General features: G+C 40.0%; 1 protein-coding gene across 2 annotated transcripts in view; it reads left to right on the top strand.

Annotated features, from left to right (window-relative positions):
* LRRFIP1 (LRR binding FLII interacting protein 1) overlaps positions 1 to 17,528 on the top strand; it is a 119,492-nt gene extending 101,964 nt beyond the window's left edge. Inside the window, exons 22-27 of one of the 2 annotated variants that reach the window (XM_073646676.1) lie at positions 6,904 to 6,953; positions 9,585 to 9,684; positions 11,300 to 11,374; positions 13,537 to 13,616; positions 15,508 to 15,612; positions 16,337 to 17,528. In XM_073646676.1, the coding sequence (XP_073502777.1) occupies positions 6,904 to 6,953; positions 9,585 to 9,684; positions 11,300 to 11,374; positions 13,537 to 13,616; positions 15,508 to 15,612; positions 16,337 to 16,447 (521 nt within the window). In that variant the 3' untranslated portion in view covers positions 16,448 to 17,528. The remainder of the gene's footprint in view (positions 1 to 6,903; positions 6,954 to 9,584; positions 9,685 to 11,299; positions 11,375 to 13,536; positions 13,617 to 15,507; positions 15,613 to 16,336) is intronic. The other variant, XM_073646677.1, reaches the window with a different exon arrangement.
* Positions 17,529 to 24,483: the final 6,955 nt, after the last annotated feature.

Raw genomic sequence — 24,483 nt, 5'->3', positions numbered from 1 at the left:
AATATATCCTGATTTATTCACAACTGAAAATGAATTTCTTTCTTAAGTGGGATTCACCTTTTCAAAAGTTATATGGACTAGCATTTAACAAAAAAAAGTTGTCTTGAAGGTTTTTTTTTAATAAATATATTTAACACATATATGTGTGTATATGGTGTACATGTATGTATGTAAATATATGTGCGTATGTATGCATATGTGTGTGTATATATACTTGCGTGTGTGTATATATATATATATATATATTGCTCAAAAAAAATAAAGGGAACACTTAAACAACACAATGTAACTCCAAGTCAGTAACACTTCTGTGAAATCTACCTGTCCAGTTATGAAGCAACACTGATTGTAAATCAATTTCTCCTGCTGTTGTGCAAATGGAACAGACAACTGGTAGAAATGATAAGCAATTAGCAAGATACCCCCTATAAAGGAGTGGTTCTGCAGGTGGCGACCACAGACCATTTCTCTGTTCTCATCCTTTTTGGCTGTTGTTTTGGTCACTTTTGTATTTTGTCATTGCTCTCACCCCTAGAGGTTCAGTAGCATGAGGCGGCGTCTACAACCCACAGAAGTTGCTCAGGTAGTGCAGCTCATACAGGATGGCACATCAATGCGAGCTGTGGCAAGAAGGGTTGCTGTGTCTGTCAGTGTAGTGTCCAGAGCATATACCAGGAGATAGGCCAGTACACCAAGAGACGTGTAGGGGGCCGTAGGAGGGCAACAACCCAGCAGCAGGACGACTACCTCTTCCTTTGTGCAAGGAGGAACAGGAGGAGCAGTGCCAGAGCCTTGCAAAATGACCTCCAGCAGGCCACTAACATTCATGTGTCTGCTCAAACTGTCAGAGACAGACTCCATGAGGATGGTATGAGGGCCCGACATCCACAAGTGGGTATTGTGCTTACAGCCCAACACCGTGCAAGGCAATTGGCATTTGTCAGAGAAAACCAAGATTGGCAGATTCCACATTGGCGTCCTGTGTTCTTCACGGATGACAGCAGGTTCACACAGAGCACATGTGATAGAGTCTGGAGACGCCATGGAGAACATTCTGCTGCCTGCACCATCCTCCAGCATGACCGGTTTGGCAGTGGGTCAGTAATGGTGTGGGGAGGCATTTCTTTCGAGGGCTGCACAGCCCTCCATGTGATAGCCAGAGGTAGCCTGACTGCCATTAGGTACCAGGATGAGATCCTCAGACCCATGTGACACAATATGCAGGTGAAGTGGACCTTGGGCTCCTTCTGATGCATGAAAATGCTAGGCCTCATGTGGCTGGAGTGTGTCAGCAGTTCCTGCATGATGAAGGCATTGATGCTTTGGGCTGGCCTGCCCGTTCCCGAGACCTGAATCCGATTGAGCACATGTGGGAAATCATGTCTTGTTCCATCCACCAATGCCACCACAGACTGTCCAGGAGTTGACTGATGTTTTAATCTAGGTCTGGGAGGAGATCCCTGAAGAGAACATCCACCGCCTCATCAGGAGCATGCTCAGGTGTTGTAGGGAGGTCATACAGGCACGTGGAGGCCACACACACTACTAAGCATCATTTCCTTGTCCTGAAGAATTTTCCACTTTGATTTTAAGTATCATTCCAAATCTAGACCTCCATGGGATATTAAGTTTGATTTACATTGATCATTTTTATGTTTTACTGTTCTCAGCGCGTTCCACTATGTAATGAATAAAGATTTGCAACTGGAATATTTCATTCAGTGATATCTACAATGTGGTATTTTAGAGTTCCCTTTATTTTTTTTTGAGCAGTGTGTATATGTGTGTGGGTGTTTGTGTATGAATATATATATGTTAGACACACATACGGCGGGTGAAATAAGTATTGAACACGTCACCATTTTTCTAACTAAATATATTTCTAAAGGTGCTATTGACATAAAATTCTCACCAAGTGTATGTAATAACCCATTCAATCCACACAGGCGAAGAAATAAAACTATAGCGGTCTATAAATTGTGTAATAATGAGAAATGACACGGAAAAAGTATTGAACACGCTTGCTGAAATTTAATTAATGCTTTGTACAAAAGCCTTTGTTAGTGATGACCGCTTCAAGACTCCTCCTGTATGGAGAAACTAGTCACATGCATTGCTCAGGTGTGATTTTAGCCCATTGTTCCACACAAACGCTCTTTACATCCTGAACGTTCTTTGGGCTCCGTCTATAAACTCTGAGCTTGAAATGACTGGGAAAGTATTGAACACATGAAAGGTGCAAAAAGCCATGGAAAATCATGACACCAGCTGAAATCAATCAGTAATTAGAAAGCAATCCTGCCACTTAGTGAAAAATAATATCAGCTGGCTCAAATGATGGCCTATAAAAAGGTGTCTCATTACCAAGGTGCCACACACAAAACATCTCATGATAGGTAAAACCAGTGAGCTGTTTCAAGACCTTCATAACATTATTGTTGAAAACATACTGATGGCAATGATTACAGAAGTATTTGTAAACTACTGAATTATCCAGTGAGAACTGTGTGGTCATAATCCAGAAGTGGAAAGAACATAATTTCACCATAAACTGGCCACAACCAGGTGCTCCCTGCAAGATTTCAGACAGAGGAGTGAAAATATCAGAAGAGTTGTTCTAGAGTCAATGGCCACCTGTGGAGAGCTACAGAAAGACCTGGAATCAGGAGGTACAATTTTTTCAAAGCAGATTATAAGTAATGCACTCAACCTGTATGCATGCTCACCACTCAAGACTCCATTGCTGAGCAAAAAGCATGTTCAAGCGCGTTTTACAGTTTTCTCAACGTTTAGACAAGCCTGTGAAATACTGGAAGAATATAGTTGGGTCAGATGAGACCAAAATTTAAGTCTTTAGATGCCATAATACCATGTATGGAGGCCAAAAGGCACTGCATATCACCCCAAAAACACCATACCAACAGTGATGTCTGGAGGCGGGAGCATCATGGTGTGGGGCTGTTTTTCAGCATACGGCACTGGCAAACTTCATATTATTGAAGGAAGGATGAATGGACAAATGTACCCAGACATTCTTAATAAATATCTGCTGCCATCTACCAGGATGATAAAGATGAAACGAGGGAGAGCATTGGGATCATTGCCTTGCTGAAAACACACAGCCAAGGAAACTCTCAATTGGTTTCAGAGAAAGGAAATAAAGCTGCTAGAATGGCCCAGCCAATCACCTGACCTGAATCCAATAAACAATGTATGTAATGAACTAAAGCTCAGAGTTCATAAAAGAAGCCCACGGGAACTTCAGGCTGTGAAGAGCGTTTGTGTGGAAGGATGGGCCAAAATCACACCTGAGCAATGCATGCGACTAGTGTATCCACATAGGAGGCGTCTTGAAGCAGTCATCACCAACAAAGGCTTTTGTACGACGTATTAATTTCAGTAAGCGTTTTCAATATTTTTCCCTGTGTCATTTCTCATTATTACATATAACTTCACTTAATTTATGGACATTTATGATTTGATTTCTTTACCTGTGTAGATTGGATGGGTTGTTACTGACATCTGGTGAGACTTTCATGTCAATAGCACCTTTTAGAAATATATTTACTTAGAAAATTGGTGACATGTTCTATACTTATTTCACCTGCTGTATACATACTGGAGGAGTCATAAATGTATGATCACCAGGGTACCAACCTAAGGGGCCACCAATAATCATGAGAATGCGTATCCTGAAGTCCCCCATGTGAATGACGTGGTAGGACGTATGTGTGACAACTCGATTTGCTGTCTATGTGAGTAATCCAGCTAGCCAAGCTCTGTCCCATACATAAAGGGCACAGAGGTCAGGCATGTGTGCACTAAGCGCTGTTCAAACAGGGAACTTTATCACTCCATGTTCTCATGATCAAAAGGGGGTCCCAGCTGTCCCTAACATTTATACATTTATTACCTATTTAATGTAAGAACCCATTTAAAGGGAACCTGTCAGGTCTTCCATGCCCTCCAACCCAGCAACATTCACCTATGTATCTGCAAATTCCCTGCCTAACCAGCCCTTTATAACGTTATTGAGTGAAAACAAGATATAAAAAAAGCATTTATAATGTCACCGTTTCCTATACTAATGAGGGCTTTTTTATACCTTGTTTTCACTCAGTAACGTTATACAGGACTGGTTAGGCAGGGAATTTGCTGATACAAAGGTGAATGCTGCTGGGTTGGAGGGCATTGGGGACCTGACAGGTTCCCTTTAAAGTGAGTTAATTTTGCATTTTAATTAGAATATTTGTATGAAAACATTATTTGACGTGCCCAGCTTTCATGTAAATGGAATCAGCCGGCTTCCAAACTTGCACATTTTGAACTACTTAAAAGCCAGAACCAAAGAGCCATCAGATTGTCCACAGATCCAGGACTTCTTTTCTTTTTTTTTTTTCCCAGGAAATAGGAGGGGCAAATATCATTAAAAATTAAAATTGAAGAACTCCAAAGCAAAATGTAGACAAAATTGCACCACAATTTTATGTGAAAATACCCAAACTGTGAATGTGGCCTAAGAGCATAATCCGACAAGAACCAACGTTACAGCCATTTTTTTAAAATTATTTAAATGAATACCGACAAGTTACAGTATATACAAGAAGAAAATAAGGCTCTCTGCTTTAATATAGATCTTGAGAAGGGTCTTCCTTTTCTGTCATGTTTATAGACCCTAATAGGGGACATTCCAGGGCTCCATCTTTTTGAGACCATGCCTTTTAAGCATATAACACATTTTTATTTTCAATGTCTCTAGTTCCTTTATTATTTATTGGTATGAACATTGTTGTCTCCCTATTGCACTGTAAAATTCTCAATCTGCCATATACAGGCTGTAAAACAATATTCCAAGATTCCATTAAAGAGAACTTGTCGACGTGATTTTGTAATGTAAGGTAATGATATGGCTGTGATGGTGCTGTGATACTGATTTCATTGATACCTTTTCTGAAGAAATCCACTTTGTTGTTCTTCTGTAATCAGCATTTGAAGTTTTCTTATAATTAGATTTCAGTGCACTCGGGATGTACTGTGCACTGTGTCTTCTCCTCCCTGTATGTGATCTCCCAGTCCCTGCCTCCGGCATTTGAATGATAGGTCACTGCTGAGCTTTCCATCAGAGAAGGCCAGCGGAGGGGCCAGAGAATATCAGACAGGGAGGAAAAAGACCCAGTGCACAGTCCGGCCCCTGTGCACCGAAATCTAATTATAAGAAAACTTCAAATGCTGATTACAGAAGAACAACAAAGTGGATTTCTTCACCAAAGGTATCAATATAATTTGTATTACAGCACCATCACAGCCATGTCTTTACTTTACTTTATAAAACCATGCTGACAGATTCTCTCTAGTGGGATATTTGCAGTGTAACACCAAAGTGTAAATTAGTGGTAGATTCTACTCCTGACGAGTTGCCTAGTGTGTTAATATAAAATGTGCATGAAGGTTTATTGGCATGAGGTGTGTGTGTATTGTATATAATATTTTAGGGGGGTTTCCCTGGTCTTGGAAGGCTTTTGTTTTGCACAGGTTATCAATATCCGATCAGTAGAATACTAAGGGTTCATCTACACGAGCAGATAATCGTTTAAACAATGAGCAACTCGATTGTAACTCACGACAAGCAAACAATGTCAGACAAATCTTTATACAGGAATAGAATCGTTAATGAAATGGTTGAATAGTAGGGTTGAGCGAGTATGTTCTGTCCGAGTATGCTCGGGCCGAGCCTCGAGTATTTACAGCTGCTCGGTGATATGGTTGAATCGCTCCCGTGTGCATGATTTGCAACTGTTTGACAGCTTTATTACATGTGAGGAATGTGTAAGAAATAGACATTCCTCACATGTATTAAAACTGTCAAACAGTTGCAAATCATGCACACGGGAGCGATTTAACCTTATCACCAAGCAGCTGTAAATACTCAAGGCTCGGCCCGAGCATACTCAGCGAAAGGGTTAATAGAACATACTCGCTCATCACTATTGAATAGCGACCGTGACATTGGAACACAGAACCTCGTGCCCTGTGTTCACGCAGATAAATGACAATCTGAAGTACAGTTGGGTTCAACGTTCAAATCCCATCAGTGATTCTATTTATATCGAATACGTTCATTCATGAAGTATTATAGAAACATTTTTGCTGATCCTGTACACAGAAAATGTAATTGAAGTGGCGAGACAAAAGTTTTGATAATCACAGATATGTATTTGTTCCAATGCTCCTGAATTACGTATTGCATTGGAACACTATCAACCCGATTTAGGACTTCAATTTTCACTCTTTTTTGTTGGTCAGATCATTGAATTTTCCGCTCACGTTACACAATTTTCGAAAGCTGAATGAGAATTTTTTTGCTCATCTGAACAATCTTATGCACGATGAACAAGCGTTTTTGGGCACAATGTTAAGTCGCTGAACCCATTCACGTTACACAATTATTGAGAACTATGGGTCATTACCATTAGAATCTGATGGATTATCTACCAGTGTCAATGCAGCTTAACTCCTGACACTTCCCACCGGTCTTTCAGCTGGAGTGTCTGTGGCACGCTAATGTTTAGTGGAGAGAGCTCCTTACATTTTGTAGCAGATGTGGCTATTATTACCGTACGGTCCTATTCGCTTAAACGGGACTGAGCTGCATAGCACTGATCATGAAGTTAAACAATGGAGAGCGAGCACCCTCACCGGAGTCCTCTTTCTCAGTCAGCTAATTAGTGGGGTTCCTAGAAGTCAGACAACCCATATTGATAACCGATCCGAAGGAAGTCCTGGAAAACCCCTTTAATTATTTAGATACTGTCTTTATTCACTTTTCTCAACATTTCCTTCTTTCTGTCATCTGAACTCATTCACTTCTGTCTTTGACTCATTTTCTAAACTTTCTTCTTAAAGAGATCAGGCTGAAGAAGCTGATGGATGAGAGGGAATCCTTCCTGGAGCAGGTAATGGAAGGTGCTGATATGTGTTTAGCTTTGGTTTGTTTAGAAAAGTTTACAACAGAGAAATTTCCTGTTTGTCTCAGGTCCAGCTTGCTGAAACTTGGGGTAATATGTTATCCTTAGAATTTTAGATTATTTAACACCTTGTTTATTTTAGGTAAGGTCCCCATGAATACAGTGCGCAGTTGAGCACTATGTCTAACTTTGTCAGAATCCCAGAAAAACTGAATTTGTCTGGACCCTGACATAGCCTCAATGCAGCAAGTCACTGTGGATACTGTCTGCCCTCCATCATGGCAGTATTTGTCTTTTTCAGACATGTACAAAAATGGGGTTTTGCGTCATGCAAGTAAATGGCTCCATCAGTGTGCCTGTCCAATATAGTCTTTTGGCTTTGACAGGAACCCCGATGTAGTGCTCAACAGAGAGCACTGTATTAACCCTTTAACAGTCATGAAGCTGGGGTCATGTAGAGCAGGCTCAGGAGTGGAGTCGGTTCCATATGAGGCAGTTGCTGGCTAAATTAAATAGCTGGAATCTGTGTCAAACAGCCACGGGCACTTATTAACCATTTACATTCAGCTATCAATCTCTAAAAGCAGCATGTAAATGGAACGCGCGCCGGTGTTTGCACGCATCAACCTTCATCGGCCCACCACAAAGCGGTCATGGTGCCAATGGGTTATCCTGCCAGACAGGTAGTCTGCTGAAGGCCCCCATCGCAGCCATTTTGGTACTCCTAGGAGACCCAAGATTTTCACTATATAGTGCAATACTGAGGTATCAGATAATTGCAGGTTCAAGTCCCCCGTGGGAATAAAAAAAGAATGAGTACGTTTTTTTTAAAATATAAGAAAAAATGCTAAAATTCAAATCGCCCACTTTTTCCTCCATTAAAAATACATTTTAAAAATTAAACATCTGGTATTGCCGCATCAGTAAGAGTCAGGTCTATCAAAATATAAAATTACTTAGCCCTTAAGTAACCACCGTAAAGAGAAAAATAAATCAAAACTCCTGAATTTCATTTTTTTTGGGCCACCATACTTCCTTCCAAAAAAAAAAACAATAAGAAAAGATCAAAACGTTGTATCAATAAAGACTCCTATAGCTCCACAGAGGGAAAATGAAAAAACTTTACAGGTCTCGGGAAATTACAAAACCAATTTCTTTTTTTTTTTTTTTTTTTACACCACTTAGTACCAAACCTGACTATTATTATTATTTTTTTTTATTGTAAGTCAATTGACCTAGAGGATCATGTTTCCAGGTCATTTTTATCGCACAATGAACACTGTAAAAAAAAAATGGTAGAATTGCACTTTTGTTTCATCATTTTCATCCCATTTGGAGTTTTTTTTTCTCATTTATTTAATACTTTGTATGGTAAAATGTATGACATTCAAAACTACACCTCATCCAGCAAAAAAAACAAGCCCTTGTATAGCTGTATAGCAATGTTGACAGAAGTATAATGTTATGGATCTTGGAAGAAGAAAATGAAGGCACAAAAAATGAAATATTGCCCAGACGTTAATATGAACCTAGCTTTAAACTCTTAAGCTAATTTTTTGGCAATTGCATGATATTGTACAACTGCTTACAGCTGAAAGTTTAATTGATCAGTGCTTACAAGTGATTTGATTGGTGGTTGTTCCACTTTCCTACCAATAGTTCTGAACATGTTTATTAAAACTAGTGCCTAGGAGATGTTGAATTGCATTTATCTTATCAAGACAGAAACCAAACTTTAGTTCCTACAAGTTATACTTTCATTTTTCTGCTGCACTACTTTTGGTGAATCGCCCAGATACACAGCGCTAAAGGCCAGTGTTGGCAAACGCTGACAATGGCTTACAATTGGAATAAAACATTATTGTATTGAGAAAATAGTACAAATAACTTGCATACAAAAACTTAGCACAAATACAATATGGCTGGATAGACGCCTCCGTGTTTTGGTAATGCACTGACTGGCCACGGGTCTCCTGACCCGAACTCTACAGCCTCAAGGATATTGAGTTTGGGTCAGGAGATCTGCAAAAAGTCTATGCATTTGGGTCCAAGTTACACGGATGTGTGAATCCAGCCTCACTTGGTTTCCTATTTTAAGCCATAACTTTTAGACATTACAAACTTAGATTAGACCACCTTCAAATGCACCAAATTTATCACGGTAGTTCATGCTTTTAGATAAATGTTGCAGATCTCCAGTACAATGTGCTGCTTAGAACCATGAATTTTAAACTAGCTTAAAAATCACTTCACCTGACGAACGAGCATTTTGCTTGTCCGTCCATTAATTAGCGGGCTCTTTACACAGGCTGATAATCGTGTAAATGTAAATAGCCCTGAAGTTTACAAGCGTCATGGTCATTTACACTACTGATATGTTGGGGCTGGTTTCACAGCAGGTGGTGTTTCGGTCTACTTGAGGCTGCAAGTTCCAAATAATTATTACGTAGTAATGCAATGTACATACTCAATAAGCAGTAGGCCTCCGGTATGACTGTAGTCAATGCATTGTGTGGCCACTTTGCTGGTTTTGTTCTGGGTGCTTATTTTTTGTGATCTTTTGGATATTGTGCACAGTTATGTACTTATATGCCAATCCCAAATATTATCTTGTCTCAGATTAAGAAGCTGAAAGGCCAGCTGGGAGAGAAAAGCTCCAGGAACCAAAGTCCGGAGAATCCAGACAATGAAAATATGGAGAATGGCACTGATGTGCAAAGTGAGCAGGGTTTAACCTACCTTGTCTATAAAAATGGAGTACCAGGATATCTGATCAATTGTGTATTCATTGTGAAGAAAGTTAACTCACTGACTAAGTATCTGCATGACTATGAGGACATGTTCATCGCTTTATCCAACTATATGTGTGTGTGCTATGATAATTCAAAGGAAGCAAGCAAATATATCAGAGAGGAGTTTAATTATATGGAGCTAGAGATATATAACAGTGCTTGGATCATAATACCTGGCCTGGTCAGATCCGTGTTTCCCAGACGTTAAGGTGCCCATACATACAACTTAGGCGAGTATTGATGAGCGCTTGTTTGGCCAGCAGCTTTCTCTTCCCACTTCTCCATGCTGAAGTACACTTAGTTTGGCCAAGTATTCACATGTTTCAATGAGAAGAGTGCAGTAAGCTGCTGCCAAATCTCTCTACTGGCTGCTGTTCTCCATGGAGAACAAAAGGATCAGGTGTTAAAATTCAACAAGCCTGATCCTCCTCTCTACCACCTATATTGTCTATTGAGAGAGTCCAGAGGCCCCCATATACATTGGATGGTTAGTGTCTCCTGCCGAAGTCGGCATGTTTGGCCATCTTATATCTGATGGCTATGTGGATCTTCAGCCTTCAAATATTTATGGATGATATCCTGTCCTGTACGATCAAGAAAACATTGGGTGAGGTCACTTCAATACACATGGCTCCTGCCCAAAATCTAATGTACATTCAGTCAAGTGAATGATGCATTAATAATGTTTAGCCACATTTGCCTTTATGCACAAATTACATGGTTATTTTTTCCACAATCCCTTCATAGTACAGTGATGTGGATGCAGCACCCAGGAGATATCTGACAATATTGCTGATAGGGCTGAGGAAGGACCAATGGCGGAACATGGCAAAAGAAACATATTGGGGTCATGAGTAGGGTAAAGAAACACTTTAAGAGTAGGCTGGAGAAACAGTTCTTGCTGCTATAATTGTAGAAAGAGGTTTTTCATATAACAACGCATTTCGACACTGGATTGACGTGTTTTTTTGTTTTTTTTTTTTCAACTTAAAAACTTAAAAAAAAAAAAAAAAAAAAGACAGGTTGCGGTCGGTTTTTTTGATCTTGAAAGACTCCAGGTCGGTGTTGAAATGTATTATATATAAAAAAAAACCTGTTTCTACAATTATAGCAGCAAGAACTGTTTCTCCAGCCACGCAGCCTACTCTTAAATTCACCGGTAGGGTAAAAAAAACACTTTATCTGGGGGATCCCCCCCCCCAGCCATGTGACAGCAGCGACTGTGACTTTAAGTGGGATACCCCTTATCCCTCTAGGTGCGCAGTACCATTTCATGGATATATTTTTTCCTCTAATAGGGTCACCCTATTGTTGTGTGCTTTCTTTACCTCCACAGCGCCTCTTGAATATTGGTGTCATCAGCATTCACTTTAAACCTACAGTTCAAAATTAACTAATTGTAATTTCACTTGCTTATGGCTTTCTTACAACCGTCAGACCGTAGGTTGATTTATGACAGGTCTTCACCATGCCCCAGTTACAGCACTGGACATTATGTTAACATTCAAATTACTGTATATATTCCTGCTCCCATTGTTGTAGACATGTATAGATGTACACAGCTCTACAGATCCAGGGACACAGTGACGCCATCACTCCAGGAAACATTTTTGACAGGTTTGTTTTAAAACGTGCTAATCTTAATTCACTTCTATGTCTGTGTATGTTTATGACCTGATATTAGATGAGGTATTAAAGAGGACCTGTCTCTTGCCATAAAAATGCAGTTTTTTTTTTACCTGGTTTAAATGCTGCTGTTCTCCTGAATCTGGTGCAGTTTTTAATTTATTCCTGCTCCAATAAGTTCCTCTTCATTGCCACATTACAAACCGTTTTCCGCCAGAGTGCTAATGAAAACTGTTTGAGGAATCGGCCCTTTAGTCTTTTTTTGTCAAGTGGGTGTGATCCTTAAATCTTCTTTATGGAAGTCTTTTTGAGGACCCTGACCACTTGGCTAAAAAGACTACATTTCTGTTCAAGGACGAATCACCTGAGAAATAAAGAGGTGCAGGAACAAAAAAATAACTGAATTTTTAGGAGAACAGCAGTGAAAAAAACTAAGTTTATTGCTAGTGATGGGTCCTCTTAAAATCTTTACTTTGGGGGAAAAAAATCCAATACAAGATCCGAAATTCAAGACTTTTTCTTACACTGGTGATAGCATATGTTCCCATGGGTTCTTCAACCTAAGTTTTTCCAGGCAAAGCGTTTTTAGGAAAACATCAATGGTCTTTTTCCTGACTGCTTCGCTGGCAGCTTTGCCGTCCTTTTTTGCAGCCAGCATCTTTTCTCTTCTTCGTACACTGTAGTGTCCAAGCGACTTCCTAGCAGAAACCACCTAATGAATGAGTAGGTTACATTTTTTTAACCTCTTCTCGGGTTCCCAACCCTTAAGTGGTTAAAGTTACAACAAGTAACAAAAAAATAAACCAGTGCACAGCAGTGTCATTTTTACACTGCTGTGCACCATGTTCATTTTTAGCCGTGGTTTTGCATTGCTTTTTCAGGTTGGTTCAAGGCAGAATACACCTGAAAAAGATGTGTACATATAGCCATATTTAAGTTTTTAGATGAGAGCGGGGATTTTCACACCTCCTTGAGATATTAGTACATGATGCCAAAAAACTAGGCTCCAATATATCAAGGTTGGCATTTTTCAGGCCAATCTTGATGAGGCTGCGGGTTGGAAGACGAGGCACCTGATTCATTAAGAGGAACATGTCTCTTAATGAATGGGGTGAGGAGTGGTTCACCACAAATCTTATTCCAATCAGTAATGTTTCTGGTGTAAGATACACCACGTCTCGTCATGCATTCAATGAAACTGCCTAAAGTCACAATTTTTTTGCGCAAGTCCATGTTGTACAAAAATCTGTTAACCTGATGGGAAGGCAAGAACACTTTCCCAAAATGACTATATTTGAACTTGAAAAATATGAGCTTTGGACTCATATACAACCCCTGAATGGTGTGGAGTCATAATATTCTACCCAAAAATTTCTACGGAACTCCTACACTTCTCTTAAAAGCCTCCAATTTCACATGGATGAACCTGATGAATATGGCTTTGTACTATAGAGCTGTTATATGGTCACATTTTTACATACAACCTTTCAATTATTTTCTTTAACAGAAATATAACCTTTACATTTAAAGAGTATGCCTTACCAATCTAACATTGGTTCCCTATTGAAGGTGTCCAATCAAATTTCTTAAGCGGTTTCTCTGGAAATTTTCCTTTAAACATTAAGATTTTTACCGTTCTGAATGTCTGGTCCTTCGGTGGTGATCCTGACCAATAAAGCTAACTGTAGCTTTGCATTACATGGGAGGCCATGTCATTGGGTGCATGTAGTGGAAGCGCTAAATTATGTATTTTAACCTGTTAGATAAGACAAGACCCTTATGTAATCTTGCAATGTTAGTTATTGAAAGGAAAAGACCCTTACATTGCAAATAATATACCGTATGTATATCAGTAAGAGAACACCCAAAAAAAGGATAATTTTGGAGGAATTTAAAGGGCCTCGTAAAATTTTAGATGACGCTGGCTGCAGAGTTAATATAGTACGAGTTTGTTTCGATGTCTAAATGATTTTCACAAGGAGGGCAACTGGCAGAGGGTCAGGTTACTTAGCATTCATTAGTTGGACAGGTTCACAACTGATTTTATGTACAAATATAAGCTATATAAAATAGTTCTCTAATTTTTCTTTCATACCTGAAGTCTGTATTCCTGCCTACTTTCTGTTAGAGCCTTTATTTCTTATTTTTTTTAGGAGATGCCAATAGACAAATCAATGATCTCAAGTTTAAACTCACCAAATCCACCCAGGAGATAACCGCCCTGGAACAGAACGTGAGTTATTACACCGACTGCATGAAACGTGGTTGTACGGTCTATGTCTCTAACTCTGCTGTCAAAGAAGACATGACCTTTAACATACGTAATTTTTTAGGTTTTTCCACTCACGTTGTACAAACAAAAGAAAAATTGTCCCTTTACCCCAACAATCTCTCTTCCCTCTTTATGCTTCTCCCAAATTTTTTACAATTAAGTGAGCGTATCCAGAAGATGGTAAAAAGCATCATAGTACTGTACAAATAGGTATATTCAGATAATGAGCAGATGCAAGGAGTTGATGGTTAAAGAATGTTCATCAGAGGTAGTTGCATTAATTTGTATCACATCTTGGTGAAGATTTTTATTTAACATGTTGTGCTTCTCTGTCTGACCTCAGAAACATTTGTAACATCTTCATCCATTGATCGGGTTCTTTAGGTCACATATCGCCTTTCCATTTACTCCTTAGTTGGGATGGAGATTTTTTATGTGAATTCAGAAAAAAGATGTTTATAGAAAACTGAAATCATAGATACAGTCATGGCGGAAAGTGTTGGCACCTTTGAAATTGTTCCAGAAACAAAGTATTTCTCCCAGAAAATTATTGCAATTACACATGTTTTGTTATACACATGTTTATTTATTTGTGTGGAGAGATCATTGGTGTTGGGAGAAGGCGCCTTAAAATATGAGAGACCTGGAGCAGTTTGAAAAAGAAGAGTGGTCCAAAATTCCAGTTAAGAGGTGTAAGAAGCTTGTGGATGGTTATAGGAAGCGATTTAATTGCAATTATTTATTCCAAAGGGTGAGCAATCATATATTAAGTTGAGGGTGCCAACAATTTTGTCTAGCAAATTTTTGGGGTTTTGTGTGAAATAATGTCCAATTTGCCTTTTTTTTCCTCTTTGTGCTGTTCCAATACACACGAAGGAAATAAACATGTGTATAACAAAACATGTAATTACAATAATTTTCTGGAACAATTTCAAGGGTGCCAACACTTTCGGCCATGACTGTAAGAGCTGACTTTATCTACAATATCTGACACTAAATTTTGTAGCATTTGTTAGTATGTTACATTCATGGCCTAACTATGCATACTTATAGAATTGAACAAGAGGTAATCACTTTAGTTCTGTATTCCCCAGTAATTGAGCTATACTTTTTTTTTGCTTAATCATGTATCAAAACCTTCCAGAGAGTTTAACTTGACCCTGTGATCTTTAATTAGTTTGACGTAAGGATTTGATGGAGTGCATCTCCCAGAAATGTATGGTAAACTTGATCTAGAAAATGTGGCCAATCTTATAATACTACATGGCTCTTGCAAAGGAAATGTATGCCTGGCCGGAGCTTCCCTTGGCCATAACCTGTGATAACCCAGGTTTCATATACTGAAGCAACAGAGGCCAGATTTTTCTGCAGGCGCAAAAAGCTTGTTTAAGGGCACATTCAGACGTCCATTTTTCACATATGAGTTGTATGCATGTTTTTCATGGATAGAACTCAAACCTAGTATAGTCTGCGGAGGCATGTTAGATATTGATCTGAGTATGGGATCAAAATGGGCAATGCAAGTCTATAGGTCCGTGAAAAAAAATCAGATGCCATCCATGTATTGCCCATTTTTCAGGGACTGCTAGATAGGAGAAACTGAAGAAACCTTTTTTTTTTTCGTCATCTGAAAAAAATTGATTAAACTCAGGCCAAACTCTAAAACTGTCTGTTTTTCTCGTACGTGGAAAAATGAACGTCTGAATGATGCCCAAGAATAACTCATCAGACAAATATTGATGAAATTCAGAAGAAGCTCTCAACAGAATTACTAATGAAAGTAGGAGTGTTTTTCATTGATGTCTGAATGAGCCCTTAGTGTAATTGTTTTTTGACTCTCTCACCCTTTTAGATTATTCGACTTGAGAGTCAACTAACCCGGTATAAGTCTTCAGCAGAAAATGCTGAAAAAGTAGAGGATGAATTAAAAGCTGAAAAAAGAAGATTACAGCGAGAGGTGAACACTGGTTGCGTCTGCATAAATACATGTATTATACCTTATTTTTTCCTATTAATAGTATAAGGCTGTGTTCCCCGTCTGAGTCACCGATTCCATCATATTTGATGAAAATAACCAAGCTGCATATAATATTTTTTCTCTCTCAAAAGAAGATACCTTACAGAACTGGACGAACCCTAAGGTGATAAATTACCATTTTGCCTCACATCATAGTCCTAAAGTGGGCTGCACTAGGACTAACTGGGATAGAATAATGTCCCCGCACAGAGGGTAGTTGGCTATCAGATTCACTGCACATCTCTTAAGACATGGACTATGTTTAAGAAATCGCCCATTGTGGCGGTCTCCAACCTTGGGTCAGTAGATCTTTGCTGTGCGGATACCAAAGACAAACTGAACTCCAAATGCGTTAATGCCGTCAGTCATGGGACCAGTATATCCACCTGACTGCCTTCTTGGTTTTGCGGGAAGAACAGCCTTTGATCTAGTCATAGAGGTTGACAGGTGTTAGAAAAATTAGGCTTTGTTCTTTGAAACATTGCACCACACCTGTCTGCAGATTTAGTGGTATTGCAGCTGCTCAGCTTTTTATGAGGGTTTTGTTTTATTCTTTTCTATTCTTAAGAGTATTCTTGCTTATAGCTGTAGTAGTAATTTAATTCAATGATTTCTGCCATATCTGTGGTCTGAGATTAATTTAGCCTGTTTCTCTTCTTTGCAGCTTCGTGCAGCCTTGGATAAAATAGAGGAGCTTGAAGTAGGCAATAGCCATTTGATCAAACGACTGGAGAAAATGAAAGCTAACCGAAGCGCTATTCTGTCTCAGCAGTGAGCCCCGCTGGTATAGTGGTCTATAAACTGTGTGCATATAGGAAGGAGCACAGGGTGCGCCACTTGTCCATGCGATTGAAGTCTCAAGAGTCAGCCGTATGTACTATAGCAATGATGCATAATGGATGGAAGGGTCTTTTTTGCCTATACATCATCTGTTGAATCTTTTCCATTTTTGAGGAAGAGAAAAGTAACATGCATCTTAGGATCATGATGATGATAGCGCATCTCCTTTGATACCTCCAGGAAGGGAGCACATAAGTATGCTGAAGCGCGTAACTCCAGCAGCACCGAGTGGCGGAGAAAACAGAGTCTAATCACCGACTGGAAAGGTGGTTATGTCCTGTAATAATAACTCTCATTGCAAGCTCCTCATGTCCTATGAATGCAGAAGTCCTGTTACCTTGAGCATCTTCTAAAACCAGCTATTCCATTTCCCTAATATTTAAACCCAGCATAGGTTAGACAATTAACTTGGCAGGAAATGGCTCTGATTTGTGGATCTTCCTCGGAAACTATGCTGAATTTTGCTGTTTCCAAAAAAAAGCACAATGTAAACTGGGCAAAATTTTATTAAACGTTTGTGTGGAGCAAAGCTGTGTTATCTAGAAGCAAAAGGATGTCCGTCCCGCATGTTAGTTATCCGCCAGCATCTCTTGTCTCGCAATGATCCCATGCTGGATTCATATTGTTGAATATACTTATTATGTAGGTTGCCCTCATCTGCCTTGAGCCTTTTTCAGACAATTGGAATGTTTTTTTGACTTTTTTTTTTTGGTGGGGGTAGCCCTCATCCGAAAACTACTGAAAATGGAAGGCACCCAAAGATTTCTGAATGTGAGTGTTTGTACAAGTGTGTTGTTCATTTTCTGGACTCACAAGCCATTGAAACACAGACTTATGTGGTATGATGTGTGCATTCCCAATGCCATACGTTTTTTGGAGGAAAGTGGCCTTACTTGACTTGTGCTGGACTCTACATTAATGAGCATGAAGCTACAGACCTATCACGTCTTCACTGGAGTTTTCTCTTTCAGGTTTAATAAAAAAAAAAAGAAATATGTTTCACTGAATAAAGGAGGAGGCTGAAACTATGAAGTTGCATCTTTACTTTTTTTAATTTCATGCCGAAAACATATCTTACAGTATAAACGGGGTAAAAAAGCTATTGGAAAGGCTTCCTGACTACACGCGACATGGTGGAATTCTATTAGGACAGATATTCAGGCGCTTCCAGATGACTCCTTGCTTCTAAAGTCTCCTAGACATAAGGAGAAGTAGAGCTAGCAAAAGGATGGAGGGGCAAGTGGCCAGAAATGTCATCCGGCCTCCATAGTTGCAAGGGAAACTATTGCAGCTGCAATGGTGGAGGCTGACTGACATTTCTTCATCGGCCACCAAACTATGGGCTTAGGTGCCATCTATATTGGACAAAAGGGTGACCGAGCAAGGAGGAGATAATTTCAGAAGTAGAGAGTACGGAGCGGAACTGCAAAATGAATGCATCTGTAACCAGGGTACAATATTTAATTACCATAAATTGGTTTATATTAATAATGAAGTGGTTAATTCCTTTATCAGCAGCAGTAGAAAGCTACACACTTAGCTTCTGGGCTACACAGACTGACGACTACAGGCCAGGCTGCATGTAACACAACTGACAACTGGTTATATGCCAGGGTATGGCCTTAACAGTATCTGACCCTGATATGGTCTGAATTTCAGGGTTTGGAATTATTATGGGAGCTAGGATCAAAGGTAGTATCCCTGATTTAAAGGGGTTTTCCCACAATCAAAAGTTGATTTTAATCAATAGATCTTGGAATAATAATAATTTCCACAATTGGATGTGTGTAAATAAAATGTTCCTGTGCGGAGATAATCTTATAAATGTGCCCCTGCTGTGTACTGTGTAATGGCCGTGTCTGACCGTGCAGGGACATGGTCTGATCATACCACATCTCCTGGGCAGGGGAGGAAGCAAAAGAGTATACGGACATTACAGCAGGGGATCGCAGCTGATTCTTTTTGTGAGGTAAAACATTCCCCTGCCTGTTTTTATACAATGTTTTACTTCAATAAAGAATCAGCTGTGATCCCCTGCTGTCCTGTCTGTATACTCTTTTCCTTCTTCCCCTGCTCAGGAGATGTGGTATGATCAGACTATGTTCCTGTACGGTCAGGCACGGCCATTACACAGTACACAGCAGGGGCCCATTTATAACATTATCTCAGCATAGGGACATTTTATTTAAACACATTCAATTGTGGAACTTAATTTTAATCAATAGATCTTTGAATAATAATAAATTTTGTTCATGGGAAACCCCTTTTATAAAAATATCCCAGAAAATGGCGCTCCCAACAAGATAAATGGAAAATTCCAAAAAATTGTTGAAAGACAAATAATAAAAAAAAATGAAATATGAGGGTAAAAAATGTGCGAGAAATGTGTTCAACAGCAATAGTTTATAAAAATAATAAGTATAAAGACCCCAATGGGTATAAATACACAACGCATTTCAGCTACAACAAGCCTTCCTCAGGTGTATCCAAAATGCGTGGTGTTTTTATACCCATTGGGGTTTTTATACTTGCCTTGAGATGTTGGAACTCCACGGAAAGATTCATCCACTGTTTACCGTATTGTCTGCAGCCCACAATTCAGACCACCTACTGAAATTACTCAATTCTAGAGTTGTGCCTCAGTTAGCACAACTCTTCCACGTGAGCATACACTTTATTCCTCACCTTTATTATTGACCTAATACTTTGTCTACTACTCTCAGGGCTCTTCTTTCCCTATATCCTTAAGGAAAATTCTCATTCAGTATCCTTGCTTTAAAACTTTATAGGGAATATGTCACCAGGTTTTGCTATATAATCTGAGAGCAATATGATGTAGGGGCTGAGACCCCGATTCCAGCGATGTGTTACTTACTGGGCTGTTTGCTGTTATTTTGATAAAATCCCTGTTTTATCTGCTGCAGATCTAGCAGTTCTCTGAATGCTGAGCTGTGTATAACCCACCCACGCCATTTATTGGCGACTGTGTACATCCCCTTGCCCTCCTCCCCAAAAATGTGTTCTTTTAAAGGTTGCACCATAACAAGCCACAAACGCATGAACCACACCCTGTTAGAGCCAAAGTGTCCCTAGGAAATAATGTTCAAATGTTGGTAAGTAACTACATTGTACAAGGCTGAAAGAAGAAAAAAAGGTTTTGGTACCATATTATCCAGTTGAAAATAAAAAATAGCTTTCTCTCAGTAAGACCTCATTTACAGGTCAGTTTTTTGTGTATACTGATAGCCCTCGTACTTATGATAGTCTATGGGGAGGTTCACATGCCCAATTTTTCCTTAGGACCGAGTGGTCTCCATAAAATGACGGAGAATTGTCTGATTTTTGATCTTGCCAATGCAAGTGTATGAGTCTGTGAAAAAAATTCAGACAGCACTCGAATGCCATACATGTGCGGTCCATCCTTCTTGGACTGTTTGATAGGAGAAGCTTTAGAAACTTCCACTTTTTTGTTTTTCATATGCGAAAAACTGGTGAAACGCTGATGGTGAAAACTGACACACGGACCCAACTCCGATGAAAAATCTGATCTAAAACACTTTTTATGGCTGAAGGAGGCCATAAAGAAACAAATGAATAGCCATCTTTCAGGACTACTTGGGTCTCTTCTCTTTAGGGCTGAAAGAACTAGTTAGTTCTACATGATTTTGCAATAAGCGGACTAGAAAGTAGAGTCTGAGGATGAGATACGAGAAAAACAGACAAACTGACCAAAATCAGATGAAAATTGGAGCCAGCGCACACATGAAAAATGTTTTTTTTTTTTTACAAGAAGCAAAGTCATTCATGTGCATATGGCCTCACCCACTCCATCATAGCCCAAACTAACAGTGAGATGGCTACGTAATAGTCATATGTAGTGAGCTCAAGAATTATGCATTACACTTCTTCAAGACCAAATTTTTCATATTTAGTCAATGGTATTGTAAAAATCTGAGATTGCGGGTTTTAATAATCACCTATGCAAGTTAACAATGCACAATATTTTATTTCTCACATCCATGGTAATACAGCAATTCCAGGTAAATGTCCAAAATACAATTGTCTTAGTCCACAAGATACCCTTCCTAGGATGGTAGTTCCATTGTTTTTGTGCCAGTATAGACTGTAGTCACAGTCCCGATCCTCCAGACGACAGGTAAAATGATGGAAGCACAGGTATCCAGTAGCAACAATCCTTAAAGAAAATTTAAATCCAAACGACAGATCCCACAACTGTAGCATGTTTATCCAGCCCAGTCGGTAACTGATCTCCAACACTCCATATGCCATGCATCCATCCATCCTTCCAGGTCCTCAGCCTTGATCCTATTCCTTTGATGTCATTTCACCAACTCTGCCCTAAACATGTGGCTTCTTTTCTCCTTCACTGGGATCAGCCCCCTGAATGGGCAGAACTGCTCTCACTCTCACCCTCCCCACCAAAGCTAAGTGTGCATTAGTGGAGGTAATTTCTCAGGTCGAACCCATCACCTGGGTTTGCATTTGAAACTCCCTGTGGTGACGACTCCACAGGATCTTCTTTGAACACTCACACAATGGGCCTAGACACTATTTGAACAATGGTTTAAGGCTTCTGAGATACCGATGAGATTACTGGAATGCTGCACGCTTTACAAGTAAAATTAGTGTACATAAACTGATGAGCAAGCAGAACATTAAAAAAACACAGCAAGCAAATCTCTAATAAAGCACAATAATAATATCGACGGAAACGGAGCTCCGTGATGGAAAAGTCTCGTAGTCTTTAGTATGTGGGCAGCTCCTCACATACCTCCCCCACTTTTTCAGCACGGACACGAACATAAGAGGTTTCACCTTTATGAGAACGAAACTTTGTATCATCCAGTTGTCACGGGTGTGTCAGAGGTGACAGTCGCTCTGCAGTGGTTTGCAGGATATCTCCACATTTGGCAATGCAGACAGCAGCCCAGATAAGGAGGCTGTGTTTAGGACCCAGTGACTACCTCCCTTTAGTCTGGGTGTATATACCGCGTGCAGAATTATTAGGCAAATGCGTATTTTGATCACTTTGATACTTTTTATACATGTTGTCCTACTCCAAGCTGCATAGGCTTAAGAGCCAACTACCAATTAAGTAAATCTGGTGATGTGCATCTCTGTAATGAGGAGGGGTGTTGACTAATGACATCAACACCCTATATAAGGTATGCTTAATTATTAGGCAACTTCCTTTCCTTTGGCAAAATGGGTCAGAAGTGAGATTTGACGAGCTCTCAAAAGTCCAAAATTGTGAGAGGTCTTGCAGAGGGATGCAGCAGTCTTGAAATTTCCAAACTTTTGAAGCGTGATCACCGAACAATCAAGCGTTTCATGGCAAATAGCCAACAGGGTCGCAAGAAGCGTGTTGGCCCAAAAAGGCGCAAAATAACTGTCCATGAATTGAGGAAAATCAAGCGTGAAGCTGCCAAGATGCCATTCGCCACCAGTTTTGCCATATTTCAGAGCTGCAACGTTACTGGAGTATCAAAAAGCACAAGGTGTGCGATACTCAGGGACATGGCCAAGGTAAGGAAGGCTGAAAAACGACCACCTTTGAACAAGAAACATGAGATAAAACGTCAAGAATGGGTCAAGAAATATCTTAAGACTGATTTTTCAATGGTTTTATGGACTGATGAAATGAGCGTGACTCTTGATGGGTCAGAAGCTGGATTAATAAAGGGCAGAGAGCTCCACTCCGACTCAGATGCCAGCAAGGTGGAGGTGGAGTACCGGTATGGGCTGGTATCATCAAAGATGAATTTGTGGGACCCTTTCGGGTTGAGGATGGAGTGAAGCTCAACTCCCAGACCTACTGCCAGTTTCTGGAAGACAACTTCTTCAAGCAGTGGTACAGGAAGAAGTCGGTATCGTTCAAGAAAAACATGATTTTCATGCAGGACAATGCTCCATCATATGCATCTAACTACTCCACAGCATGGCTGGCCAGTAAAGGTCTAAAAGAAGAAAAAATAATGACATGGCCCCCTTGTTCACCTGATCTGAACCCCATAGAGAACCTGTGGTCCATCATAAAATGTGAGATTTACAGGGAGGGAAAACAGTACACCTCCTGGAACAGTGTCTGGTAGGCTGTGGTGGCTGCTGCACACAATGTTGATGGAAAACAGATCAAGCAACTGACAGAATCTATGGATGGAAGGCTGTTGAGTGTCATCATAAAGAAAGGTGGCTATATTGATCACTAATTTTTTTGGTTTTTGTTTTTGCATGTCAGAAATGTTTATTTCTAAATTTTGTGCACTGATATTGGTTTACCTGGTGAAAATAAACAAGTGAGATGGGATTATATTTGTTTTTTATTAAGTTGCTTAATAATTCTGCACAGTAATAGTTACCTGCACAAACAGATATCCTCCTAAGATAGCCAAATCTAACAAAAAAAAACACTCCAACTTGCAAAAATATTAAGCTTGGATATTTGAGTCTTTTCAGTTGATTGAGAACATAGTTGTTGATCAATAATAAAAATAATCCTCTAAAATACAACTTGCCTAATAATTCTGCACACAGTGTATATACCTGGTGTGTCTAGGTGGGCGTCGCCGGTTATAGTCATTTCTACTTGGAACTTGGCTGAAGCAGCACCATGTCCTCTCTGGAGTCTTGAGGCCATGTGCACTGTTGGAGTTCTTCTAAAGCTAATTTATTATTTCCTCGTGTTGTCTTCCCCTTTTGTCTTTAGAGTGCTAGTGGAGGTTGACTAGTGCTCATCTCCTTCCACCCCCAGTTGTATTAGAAAAGCAATGGGGTATTGTTGGAACCACTTATAAATCAGTATAACACAGCAGAGAAGTGGTGAAGAAAAGTTAAAATATAACCTTTATTAATATAGCTAAAATAAATCAGAGACTTGATAAAAAGGTCACAAGGACCATGAGTGCAAAAATTATCTGCCAACCTATTATGGGACCTACACCTCCCTAAGTGTTAGGGGTGTAAATAATGTTAAGTGACACAGATGGACACCTATGTACAACTCACCCACCAAATTAGCTGACAGAAGGATGGTCAATAACAATAGACCAGCTGAGAGAAGCAACCAGCTGAGAGAAGCAACAACATGGATATGACATATATTGGTTAAGTTGGAGAGTCACTATTATGAAAAATAATGGAACAGTCTCACCACTTGGATGTCAGTAATCTCCAGTGTTCTCATCAGCTCACAGACCAGGGCTCTTTAAATACTCAGCCTCCAGTCGTGCAATAGACTCACTCCCGACGCGTTTCCTCACATTGGTGGATCATCAGGTGAGATAAGTGTTGGTGTGTCAAGGTCTGTCGCCGATTCTGGCGTGCGGCGCAGCTCATAGACAGCATCTAACCGTTTTATATTAAGCCGCGCTCCTAGGCGGACGATACGTCACTTCCGGTTGGTGGGCGAGTTGTACATAGGTGTCCACCTGTGTCACTTTACATTGTTTACACACCTAACACATAGGGAGATGTAGGTCCCATAATAGGTTGGCAGATAATTTTTGCACTCATGGTCCTTGTGACCTTTTTATCAAGTCTCTGATTTATTTTAGCTATATTAATAAAGGTTATATTTTAACTTTTCTTCACCACTTCTCTGCTGTGTTACACCCCCAGTTGTAGCCTTACACCAGGGATAGTAGGGCGAGGCACGTGATCGGCGACAGCTGCGGAGGCTGTATAGGTATGGTAGGGGAAGACAGGGTGATGCTAGTCCAGTTTAGGAGGTCACCCTTCCCCTTTCCCTAGTGTCTGGGCTCCCTTTACCTTTCCCCCCAGTGTGGCACTCACACCTGGCGTGATTCTCTGTGTTGCACTCACACCTGGCGTGACACCAGTTCCCTCAAAGCATATTCCATGTCATCCTTGTGAATACACTCCACAGTCCCCATTCCACCCTGGTATACATCAGCATAGTAGATCTCTCCAGATTCTCTCATATGATCTCTC

Source organism: Phyllobates terribilis, unplaced genomic scaffold (genome assembly GCF_046119375.1).
Source record: "Phyllobates terribilis strain yellow unplaced genomic scaffold, ASM4611937v1 Scaffold_9__5_contigs__length_417890890, whole genome shotgun sequence".
NCBI lineage: Eukaryota > Metazoa > Chordata > Amphibia > Anura > Dendrobatidae > Phyllobates > Phyllobates terribilis.
Note: the sequence above shows the minus strand (reverse complement) of the source record. Positions and strands in the feature narration are given on the sequence as shown.